The 12,573-nt window shown below is 36.2% G+C and overlaps 1 protein-coding gene across 2 annotated transcripts in view; it reads left to right on the top strand.

The window, feature by feature from the left end:
- CARF (calcium responsive transcription factor) overlaps nucleotides 1–12,573 on the top strand; it is a 105,152-nt gene that overhangs the window by 19,998 nt on the left and 72,581 nt on the right. For both annotated transcript variants that reach the window (XM_080798671.1, XM_080798672.1), the window contains 3 exons: nucleotides 7,964–8,084; nucleotides 9,153–9,282; nucleotides 10,506–10,590. In XM_080798671.1, coding sequence (XP_080654797.1) covers nucleotides 7,964–8,084; nucleotides 9,153–9,282; nucleotides 10,506–10,590 — 336 coding nt within the window. The remainder of the gene's footprint in view (nucleotides 1–7,963; nucleotides 8,085–9,152; nucleotides 9,283–10,505; nucleotides 10,591–12,573) is intronic.

The raw sequence follows: 12,573 nt of genomic DNA, 5'->3' as shown, positions 1-12,573 counted from the left end.
AGTAGGATGATGCCCCTTTTTTATTCCTGACACTGCTTGTTTGTACCTTCTCTATTTTTTCTTGAACAGTCTTATAAGATGTGTATTGATTTTATTAGTCATTTATAAAGATTTTATTTATTTGTCAGAGAGAGCACAAGCAGGCAGAGAGGCAGGCAGAGAGAGAGGAGGAAGCAGGCTCTCTGCTGAGCAGAGAGTCCGATGCAAGGCTAGATCCCAGGACTCTGGGATCATGACCTGAGCCGAAGGCAGAGGCTTTAACCACTGAGCCACCCAGGCACCCCAAGAGCAGTTTTAGATTCAAAGCAAAACTGAGCAGAATTACAGTGATGCTTAAAAAAACCCCTGCCCCTATACATGCATGGTATTTCCCATTTTCAAAATCTCCCACCATATGGAGCTTTTTAAAAAAAAAATTTTTTTAATGTGATTTTTTTATGTAGAAGTTATCAAGGAAGTAGTAAAGATTCTGTAGTGGGTGAATCAACAAATGAAGAGATTTTAAAGTGAAGCAGGGATGGTATTTTGGATTTATCAGTTATATTGTACAGTACACAAAGAGCCCAGTAAATATGACTACTTATTAGTCAAGGTTTTCTGATAATGTTCATGGTCTGCCTCAAATAGAATGCATTGCAACAGATGACTGTTCAAAACTCTGATTTCATAGCAAAGATTAAAAGTAACTTGCTTTTGAAATAGGAAAAGTAATATTGTCACCATTATCAAATTACATGAACTGAAAATAGTTTTCTAGGTACCAGGTAGAAGGAAGCTATGGAAGGAGAAAGCTAAGGAAGGAGAAAGTGGAGGAGGCTCTCCTCCGCTCTACATAGGAAACATATTTCCAAAAATAAGAGGTATTCCACAGATCTTTCTTAATTGTGAAATTTTCATATGAGTAAATAAATTACAAATATATGTGTTTTATTTGGATTTACTAGATTCATTTTCTAAGAATGAATGAATGGAATTTTAAAACATGTTATTACTGTTGCCTTTTAAAGTCCAGCAGTATTTCTTGTATTGTTTTTGTCTTCTTTTAGGTTAAGTAAAATCATCAGATAATGGGAAGCAGTACAGAATAGTTGTTTGAATTTGGGTTTGAATTTCAACTCACCACCCTATCTTGCATGAGTTGTGTAACCTCTTATAACAGTATCCTCAAGTATAAATGTATATACTTCATTTACATATGATAGGGAATAAATACAGTAATGCATGTAAAGTCTTGCCACTTAGTATGCACTGAACAAATGTCAAGCAATTATTGTCATCAGAGTTTACAGTTACTTTTTCATGATGAAGTGATAAGAGGTATGGCAAGGTATTTTTATTTCAAGGAACTTGATAAACTTTGGGGGAGGGAAACAATTACTAGTCTTAATTTCTGAGAAATGTTTATAATTAATTATCCCTAAAGCATCTACTTCATTGAAATTTTTTTCAAATTTAATTTTTTTTCAATTAAAAATTTTTTCCAGTGACCCTCTTAAAACTAGAACTGCAGTCTCTGTCACGCATCAGTAATGTTTTGATGTTTCATAAAACAGAAAGGCTGTCTTAACTCCGGGCCGGAGATTGGGAGGCTGCCATTTTCATTCCGGTCCTCCAGGGCTCTACAGAAAGTGTTCAGGGAACAAAAGAGCTCCTGAGAGCAAATGGGAGTAAATTACTTAGCCTGGACCCTGGCAAGGGCAGTGCAATTCCACCTCAGGCAAAGACATTTAAGAATCACCCCAGAAGATCAGCAAGAACATCCAGCCAAGACCAAGCTCACTGATCAAGGAGGACAGTGGAATTCCAGAGGAGGAGAAAGCAAAGCATGGAATTCATGGCTTTCACTTCATAATTCTTTAGTCTTGCAAAGTTAAATTTATTTTATTTTATTTTTTTCTTATTCTAATTTTATTTAACATTTCCTCTTTCCTCCTTTAAGGTTTTTTAATTAGTTTATCTTAACAATACTTTCTTTAAAAAAAAACTTTTAAAACCTTTATTATTATAGTCATATTTTATCCTTCATAGTATCTAACTTTATTTTTTGTGTACATGCAGGGTTTTTTCTTATACAAAAATTTTGGGATACAGTTTCTTCCAATAGATCAAAATATACCCTAAATCTAGGAAAGGGCTTTAATATGGTCTCTAGCCTGAGCAAATTCTCTCCTCTTTCTTTTTCCAACCAACTTATCTTATCAATTCTTTGTTTAGAATTCTTTTTTTATTTTCATCTTTACAGTCATATTCCATTCCTTCATCATGTTTGCTCTTATTTTGGTGTATATATATAAGTTTTTCTTTCTTTAAAAATTTTGGGATGTAGTTTCTTCTAAGAGACTAAAATACACCCAAAATCAAGTGGGTGGCTCTGTTCTATTCACCAGTCTACTATATATTTTTTAAAATTTTTAAAAAAAATTTCTTTTTATCCCCTATCTTCTCCCCCTATTCGGGGTCTCTTCTGATTTGGTTAGCGTACATTTTTCTGGGTCTTTGCCACCCTTTTAGTGTTTTATTCTCTCCTTCATATATTCTTCTCTGGGTAAAATGAAAAGGCAGGAAAAACTCACCACAAAAAAAAAAGAACAAGAGGCAGTACCGAAGGCTAGGGACCTAATCAGTACGGACATTGGTAAAATGTCAGATCTGGAGTTCAGAATGACGATTCTCTAGGTGTTAGCTGGGCTCAAAACAGGCATGGAAGATATTAGAGAAACCCTGTCTGAAGAAATAAAAGCCCTTTCTGGAGAAATAAAAGAACTAAAATCTAACAAAGCTGAGATCAAAAAAGCTATTAATGAGGTATAGTCAAAAATGGAGGCTCTTACTGCTAGGATAAATGAGGCAGAAGAGAAAATTAGTGATGTAGAAGACCAAATGACGGAGAATAAAGAAGCTGAGCAAAAGAGAGACAAACAACTACTGGACCACGAGGGGAGAATTCGAGAGATAAATGATACCATAAGATGAAACAATATTAGAAGAATTGGGATTCCAGAAGAAGAAGAAAGAGAGAGGGGCCAGAAGGTATATTGGAGTGAATTATAACAGAGAATTTCCCTAATAGGGCAAAGGGAGCAAGCATCAATATCCAGGAGGCACAGAGAAACCCCCCCTCAAAATCAATAAGAATAGGTCCATACCCCGTCATCTAATAGTAACACTTACAAGTCTTAGTGACAAAAAGAAAATCCTGAAAGCAGCCCGGGAAAAGAAGTCTGTAACATACAATGGTATCATACTCAAAATAACTGAATCCGCTAAATCATACTCAAAGGGTCTGTCCAACAAGAAGATCAAACAATTTTAAATATCTATTCACCTAACATGGGAGCAGCCAACTATATAAACCAATTAATAACAAAATTAAAGAAATACATTGACAATAATACAATAATAGGGGATTTTAACGCCCCCCTCACTGAAATGGACAGATCATCCAAGCAAAAGGTCAACAAGGGAATAAAGGCCTTAAATGACACACTGGACCAGATGGACATCACAGATATATTCAGAACATTCCATCCCAAAGCAACAATACACATTCTTTTCTGGTGCTCATGGAACATGCTCCAGAATAGATCACATCCTGGGTCACAAATCAGGTCTCAACTGGTACCGAAAGACTGGGATCATTCCCCGCATATTCTCAGACCACAATGCTCTGAAGCTAGAACGCAATCATAAGAGGAAAGTTGGAAAGAACTCAAATACATGGAGACTAAAGAGCATCCGTCTAAAGAATGAATGGGTCAACCAGGAAATTAAAGAATAATTGAAAAAATTCATGGAAACAAATGATAATGAAAACACAGCTTTGGGACACAGCAAAGGTGGTCCTAAGAAGAAAGTATATAGCCATACAAGTCTTTCTCAAGAAACAAGAAAGGTCTCAGGTACACAACCTAACCCTGCACCCAAAGGAGCTGGAGAAAGAACAGCAAAGAAAGCCTAAACCAGCAGGAGAAGAGAAATAATAAAGATCAGAGCAGAAATCAGTGAAATAGAAACCAAAAGAACGGGAGAACAAATCAATGAAACTAGGAGCTGGTTCTTTGAAAGAATTAATAAAATTGTTAAACCCCTGGCCAAACTTATAAAAAAGAAAAGAGAAAAGACCCAAATAATAAAAATCATGAATGAAAGAGGAGAGATTACAACCAACACCAGAGAAATTCAAACAATTATAGGAACATATTATGAGCAACTGTACACCAGCAAGTTTGACAATCTGGAAGAAATGGCTGCATTCATAGAGATATATAAACTGAACCAGGAAGAATCAGACCCATAATCAGTAAGGAGATTGAAGCAGTCATCAAAAATCTCCCAACAAACAAGAGCCCAGGGCCAAATGGTTTCCCAGGGGAATTCTACCAAACATTTAAAGAAGAAATAATACCTATTCTCCTGAAACTGTTCCAAAAAATAGAAATGGAAGGAAAACTTCCAAACTCATTTATGAGGCCACATTACCTTGATCCCAAAACCAAAGACCCCATCAAAAAAGAGAATTACAGACCAATATCCTAGATGAATACAGATGTGAAAATTCTCACCAAAGTACTGGCCAGTAGGATCCAATAGTACATTAAAAGGATTATTCACCACGACCAAGTGGGATTTATTCCAGGGCTGCAGGGTTGGTTCAACATCCACAAATCAATCAATGTGATACAATACATTAAGAAAAGAAAGAAAAGAACCATATGATATTCTCAATAGATGCAGAAGAAGCATTTGACAAAGTACAGCATCCTTTCTAGATCAAAACTCTTCAAAGTATAGGGATAGAGGTTACATACCTCAATATCTTCAAAGGCATCTATAAAAAACTCACCACAAATATCATTCTCAATGGAGAAAAACAGAGCTTTTCTGCTAAGGTCAAGAACACGGCAGGGATGTCCGCTATCACCACTGCTATTCAACATAGTACTAGGAATCCTACCCTCAGCAATCAGACAACAAAAAGAAATTAAAAGCACCCAAATCGGCAAAGAAGAAGTCAAACTATCACTCTTTGCAGATGATATGATACTTTATGTGGAAAACCCAAAAAACTCCACTCCAAATCTGCTAGAACTTGTACAAGAATTCAGTAAAGTGTCAGGACATAAAATCAATGCACAGAAATCAGTTGCATTTCTATACACCGACAACAAGACAAAAAAAAGAGTCCATCCCATTTACAATTGCACCCAAAACTGTAAGATACCTAGGAATAAACCTAACCAAAGAGGCAAAGAATCTGTACTCAGAAAACTATTAAGTACTCATGAAAGAAATTGAGGAAGATACAAAGAAATGGAAAAATGTTCCAGGCTCCAGGATTGGAAGGACAAATTTGTGAAAATGTCTATGCTACCTAATGCAATCTACACGTATAATGCAATCCCTATCAAAATACCATCCTTTTTTTTTTTTTCAAAGAAATGGAACAAATAATCCTAAAGTTTATATGGAACCAGAAGAGTCCTTGAATAGCCAGAGGAATGTTGAAAAATAAAGCTAAAGTTGGTGGAATCACAATTCCAGATTTCAAGCTCTATTACAAAGCTGTCATCATCAAGACAGTATGGTACTGGCACAAAAACAGACACATAGATCAATGGAACAGAATAGAGAGCCCAGAAATAGACCCTCAACTCTATGGTCTACTAATCTTTGACAAAGCAGGAAAGAATGTCCAATGGAAAAAAGACAGTCTCTTCAACAGATGGTGTTGGGAAAATTGGACAGCCACACGCAGAAAAATGAAACTGGACCATTTCCTTACACCACACATGAAAATAAGACCCAGAATGGATGAAAGACCTCAGTGTGAGAAAGGAATCCATCAAAATCCTTAAGGAGAACACAGGCAGCAACCTCTTTGACCTCAGCCACAGCAACTTCTTCCTAGAAACATCGCCAAAGGCAAGGGAAGCAAGGGCAAAAATGAACTCTTGGGACTTCATCAAGACCAAAAGCTTTTGCACAGCAAAGGAAACAGTCAACAAAACCAAAAGACAGCTGACAGAATGGGAGAAGATATTTGCAAACAACATATCAGATAAAGGACTAGTATCCAAAATGTATAAAGAACTTTTCAAACTAAACAGCCAAAGAACAAATAATCCAATCAAGAAATGGGCAGAGGACATGAACAGACACTTCTGCAAAGATGCAAAGATCCAGATGGCCAACAGACACATGAAAAAGTGCTCCACATCACTTGGCATCAGGGAAATACAAATCAAAACCATAATGAGATACCACCTCAAACCAGTCAGCATGGCTAAAATCAACAAAAAACAACAGATGCTGGTGAGGATGCAGAGAAAGGGGAGCCCTCCTGCCCTGTTGGTGGGAATGCAAGCTGGTGCAGCCACTCTGGAAAACAGCATGGAGGTTCCTCAAAAAGTTGAAAATAGAGCTACCCTACAACCCAGCAATCGCACTACTGGGTATTTACCCTAAAGATACAAATGTAGTGATCCGAAGGGGCACGTGCATCTGAATGTTTATAGCAGCAATGTCCACAATCGCCAAACTATGGAAAGAACCTAGATGTCCATCAACAGATGAATGGATAAAGAAGATGTGATACACACACACACACACACACACACACACACACACACACACACACAATGGAATACTATGCAGCCATCAAAAGAAATGACATCTTGCCATTTGCAATGACATGAATGGAAATAGAGGGTATTATGCTGAGCAAAATAAGTCAATCAGAGAAAGACAATTATATTATCTCCCTGATAGGAGGAATTTGAGAGGCAACGTAGGGGGTTTGGAGGGTAGGGGAGGAAAAAATGAAACAAGCTGGGATCGGAAGGGAGACAAACCATAAGAAACTCTTAATGTCACAAAACAAACTGAGGGGGAGGGGTATGGAGAGGGTGTTTGGGTTATAGACATTGGGGAGGGTATGCGCTATGGTCAGAGCTGTGAAGTGTGTAAGCCTGATGATTCACCGGTACCCCTGGGGCAAATAAAATATGTTAATTTTAAAAATTTAATTTAAAAAAGGCCCTCTTGGAAAGCGGGTTGGAATGATTACAAAGAATTACTTGAGTAAGAACTGAGGCTAGTAGACCTTGGGTAAAACAGTCACACTGTGTCAATAGAAGAGTAGTATGTTAGGTAATAAAGTTAACAGGGTGTCCGAAAAGTCTGGAAATTTAAGATAAACTTGTCTTCAAATGGAGGACACGTATTGCATGGAGCACTGGATGTGGTACATAAACAATGAATTTTTGAACACTGAGAAAATATAAATTAAAAAAATATATTAGTTTTGTTTTTCAAATGATGGGCTCAAATTGTGTTTTTTTTTTTCCTTCGGCTTCAGACACCGTTTTAGTTGACAGTTCTTTAAATTTAAGGTAATAGATTCAATTGTTAAACTGAAAGAAGAAATGGAAATAATAAACATATAATTTTTCTTACATTTTCAGACTTTTGGGACATTCTTTGGTATTCCTTATGGACCAAGACAGAATATATAAAAATTCAGAGATATAAAAATAAATTCTTTAATTAGACATCTAACAAGATATTGTTTTTAAATGAATGAAAGTGACATAAAATATGGAACAAATGACTACCACACAAATAATCCAAACACCTAGGGATATAATACAGTAAGTAGAAAAAGCAAATATATTAATTCCAGTGAGATCCTTGTTCACATTACTAAGTAATTAGACCTCATACATGTGTAATGATTAAGACCATAGGTGGTTAAGATCATAGAACTTAGAGTCAAACTACCTGTTTTGAATCCTAGCTTTAACACTTACCAGCTCTGAAAGAGTACCTCAGTGTTTTCATCTACAAAATGAGGGAAATAATAGTATCTACCATACAGATAGGCATGTCTTTAATCATTTATTTAGTAATAATTCTGTTAAGGCATTGTTGGCTTATGCATTTGATTTCTTTCTTAATGTTCAAGATGATTGTTGCCAACCCCTCAGAAAATGGACAGGTGCTGCGTGTAATTCCATCTACACAGACAGGAATGGCTCAAGTGATTGTACCTCAGGGGCAGCTTGTGGATGTGAATAGTCCTCAGGGTGAGTAATCATGGGATATATGGGATTTAAGAATCTTTTAAAGAATAAATATATATATCAGAAAATCAGCTCATGAAAGTCCGTGCTAAAATTGATCTCTTTGGGTAAGGTTGTGAACTGAATAATTAGAGAAAGTTTCTTAGCCCAAATAAACTTCAAAGTTCATTTTTCAACTCCTGTCTAGGTTAGCTGTCTATTTCATTTTGGAATTCTATGAAGCTGGTTGACTCTTGCTTCCTCCCAAATGACCAGTGAGCATAAAATAAATTCTTTTTGATTATAATAACAGTAATAATAACAGCTACAATAACAAGATTATAGTGCTAATAGTTACTGGAGAAATTATTACATTTGTATTTTTATCAATATTGTTGTTAGCCATGTGACTCATTACTCTTTTATTTAACTATTTTTTTCATCCTCTTTGCTCTTCTTTTTTTCCTTCAGACTCAGAAAGGAGAATCATGCTCCCATTTTTTTTTACTCTTTCTTAACCTATTGATAATATTCCTGTTAGTTCTCTTTTGCTTTCCTTCCTTTTCTATCTAATACCATAGCTACACTGTTTCATCGTTCATTCATAGCTAATGATTTAGAATAGATATTTTTACCTTAGTGATATGGTTATTTGCCTTTGTTAATAGTTAAAACTTAAGGAAAAAAACAGTTTGCAGACAAAATGAAAAACATGGTATAAAAATGAAAAAGAGTCTGAAACTAACGATGTATTATATGCTGGCTAGTTGAATTTTTAAAAATTTTTTTTTAAAAATGAAAAACAGTTTTATACTTTCCTATTATGAAACTGTTAACAAAACAATTGTACCACTTTTATATCCTAGCTGTTCAATATAAGCTTCAAAAATATAATTACAAAATTTCAGTAGTCAGTATTATAATTTGAAACTAAAGTTCATTAGGGAAATTCTCATTAAAACATTATAAGTTTTGGCATCTTTAGAGCATATCTTGCCTTTCCTATTTCAAATCGATGAGTTCTACTTAGTTACATTCTCATGGACTTATTCAAGATACTGATGTTGCATTTTTCTTGTTATTGCTGTTAAGATGTCTCTGAAGAGAAGTCCAGTGATAGAAATTTACCAACTGTAAGAGTGGATGTTCTAGCAGATAATACCAGTAGTTACAGTCTTCATCCACAAGCATCTGTCACATTGCCCAAAAAGACTGTGGCCAGGTGAGTCAGTGGGAAAGAGGAGTTCATGTTTTGAAATTTTCATGGAAAACTTTTTTAAAATTATCATATCTAAAGTGAGCTAATAAAAAAAAGATCAGAAATTCAAGAAACAGAATAAACTATCATCAAATTGTCGAATATCTTTAATTAATAAATGACATCTTGGCAACTAGGAGACTGTTTTAGAAGCTATGTCTGGGGCGCCTGGGTGGTTCAGTGGGTAAAAGACTCTGCCATTGGCTCAGGTTGTGATCCCAGGGTCCTGGGATCGAGCCCTGCATCACGCTCTCTGCTCAGCGGGGAGCCTGCTTACTTCCTCCCCTGCCTGCCGCTCTGCCTACTTGTGATCTCTGTCTGTCAAATAAATAAATAAAGTCTTTAAAAAAAAAAAAAAAGCGTTTGATGTTTAACATGCTACTTTTCCTCAGTGACACTTGCCTGTTACCTTTTGAAGCAATCTGAAAACATCTGGCACTAATAGGGGTTTTAGTATAAATAAATATCCATTCTAAAAAAAAAAAAATAAAGAAAGAAATATCCGTTCCAGTTCCTAAAATGTTTAATGGTTCATCATCTTTTTATGTATTTTATTCCTCTGTGGTAAAGTAATGAAGTGTTTTTTGTTAACATGTTTCAGCTTTTATTTTTGCCTTAACACTGTAATAATTTAGGCAAATATAGATATGGATTTTGTATTATTTATATTCTTTTAACTCTTAAATACAGTATTTAAAAATTTACACACTGCTTATTACATTTAGTCTTAGAGCTTGACATAATATCATGTTAACAAGTCACCTGAAGATGTTTTATTGGCTCATTTTTTAATTAAATGAAAAACAATTATATAATGAAATAAAATGAGAAGACTACAAAATAACATTTGAAGGAGATATTAAAATACTTAATTTTGTTGGGGCTATAGATAGTTGGAAGAAAAAACATAGACCTCTTTTTGGCAACTAATAAAATAGTGCTGTTTAAAGAAAATTATAATTACAGTTAAGATCTTATATCTTTATTTTTTCAAATTAACTCTACACCCAGCATGGGGCTTGAACCATTTGTGCCAGCCAGACACCCCTATTATTACAGTTTCTTATTGATGACCTCAGTATATTTTCTGTAACACTGGCTAAGGGGATAACAGTTGAATGTCGTATGTGTGTTTGTGTGTGTGCAACTTGTAATATGTATTTATGTATATTCCTTCCTTGTCCCAGAATGCTTGAAGAACCCTTTCTGGCTCCTCTCCAGCCACTTTCTTCTAACACACCTATGTGGGCCTGCCGTCTTAGGAGCTGTGAGGTGAGTTAAAAATAATTCTTACCTAGATTCACTAAATTGATTATTGCTATAATGCATCCCAGAATATCTACTTTTGACTGTATCTATAATACTTTGTTTTGTTTTGTTTTTTTAAAGATTTTATTTATTTATTTGACAGAGAGAGATCACAAGTAGGCAGAGAGGCAGGCAGAGAGAGTGAGAGGGAAGCAGGCTCCCTGCCGAGCAGAGAGCCCAATGCGGGACTCGATCCCAGGACCCCGAGATCATGACCTGAGCCAAAGGCAGCGGCTTAAACCACTGAGCCACCCAGGCGCCCCTATAATACTTTGTTTTAATGCTAACTCTGATCTCATCTATTCTTTTATTCCTTAGAGATTGTAAGCTCTGTTAAAGCAGAGATCATATAAATTCCTTCTTGCTTCACTATCATTTCTTCTCTTGCATGTCTTATTTATTTGACAGACAGAGATCACAAGTAGGCAGAGAGGCAGGCAGAGAGAGGAAGGGAAGCAGGCTCTCCGCTGAGCAGAGAGCCCAATGCGGGGCTCGATCCCAGGACCCTGAGATCATGACCTGAGCTGAAGGCAGAGGCTTTAACCCACTGAGCCACCCAGGCGCACTTCTCTTGCATGTCTTCCATGATAACTTCATGATCATGTTTTTCTACTTTTTATTTTTTGACCATTACTTTTTCTTTACTTGTACTTATTTCTTTTCATATTCTCAATGGAAATACTTTAAGTTTTGCTGTTTGACTTTGCCTTATTTCTCTACATTTTATCCCTTGGCAAGCTGATCAACTTTGTTAACTTTCAACTCTCACTTTTATAAAAATGATTTCCAAATCTGTATCACTGGTTCTTTAATTGTGCCCTTGCCCCAGATCTCCAGCTGCTTAATTGGAGCTTTACTTGAATTTCACCTCAATTCACCATGTGCTAAACAGAAATTACCATGTCACAACTAGTTGTACTTCTTTTTTTTCTTTTTAACATTTATGTATTAAGTTTTTTTTTAAATTTTATTTATTTATTTGGCAGAGAGAAATCACAAGTAGGCAGAGCAGCAGGCAGAGAGAGGGGGGGGGAAGCAGGCTCCCTACTGAGCAAAGAGCCTGATGCAGGGCTTGATCCCAGGACCCTGAGATCACAACCTGAGCCAAAGGCAGAGGCCCAAACCACTGAGCCACCCAGGTGCCCCAACTAGCTGTACTTCTAAATTCCTTGTCTGTTTAATGACAAATACCTTTTCCTTAGACATTCAGGCAGAGTGTTTTATTTTATTTTTATTTTTTTAAGATTTTATTTATTTATTTGACAGAGATAGAGAGAGAGAAAGAACACAAGCAGGGAAGTGGAAGAGGAAGAAGCAGGTTTCCCATCGAGAAGGGAGCCCAGTGGCTCCCTAGAACCCTTGGGGCTCAATCCTGGAACCCTTGGATCATGGCCTGAGCCACCCAAGCACCCCTAGGCACAGTGTTTTAGATTAAATTCTTCCTTTCCCATACTAAAGTAGTCATCTGATTCTTTTAGTTTTTCCTTTAAAGTATCTCTCTTGGGATGCCTGGTGGCTTTGTCAGTTAAGTGTCTGCCTTTGGCTCAAGTCATGATCCCAGAGTCCTGGGTTCAAGTCCTCATCTGGCTCCCTGCTGAGGTAGGAGTCCACTTCTCCCTCTATCCTCTATTCCCTCTGATTGTGCCCCACCTCCTGACAAATAAATAAATTTAATTTAATTTAAAAGGAACCTAATACAACATTCTTAAATAAATAAATAAATAAAATATCTCTCTTTTTGTGGAGTGATTGGGGCCTCCTTCTTCACAGACTTTTGTTATCTTGAACTTAATTATAGTAACAGCCTTCACTTTAATCTCTGACTCTTCTATTTCTGGGGCCTCCTATCTAGTTTTCTAAAAATGCCTGTCTTTCAGTATTGCTTTCATTATTTCTTCTCACTGCCCAATAAGTTCAGTGTCATTTTTTCCATATCATTCACCACTA

The sequence above is a fragment of the Martes martes genome, assembly GCF_963455335.1.
Source record: "Martes martes genome assembly, chromosome: 3".
NCBI classification, from domain to species: domain Eukaryota; kingdom Metazoa; phylum Chordata; class Mammalia; order Carnivora; family Mustelidae; genus Martes; species Martes martes.
The sequence above is the reverse complement of the archived record's forward strand: the minus strand, read 5'-3'. Positions and strand labels throughout refer to the sequence as shown.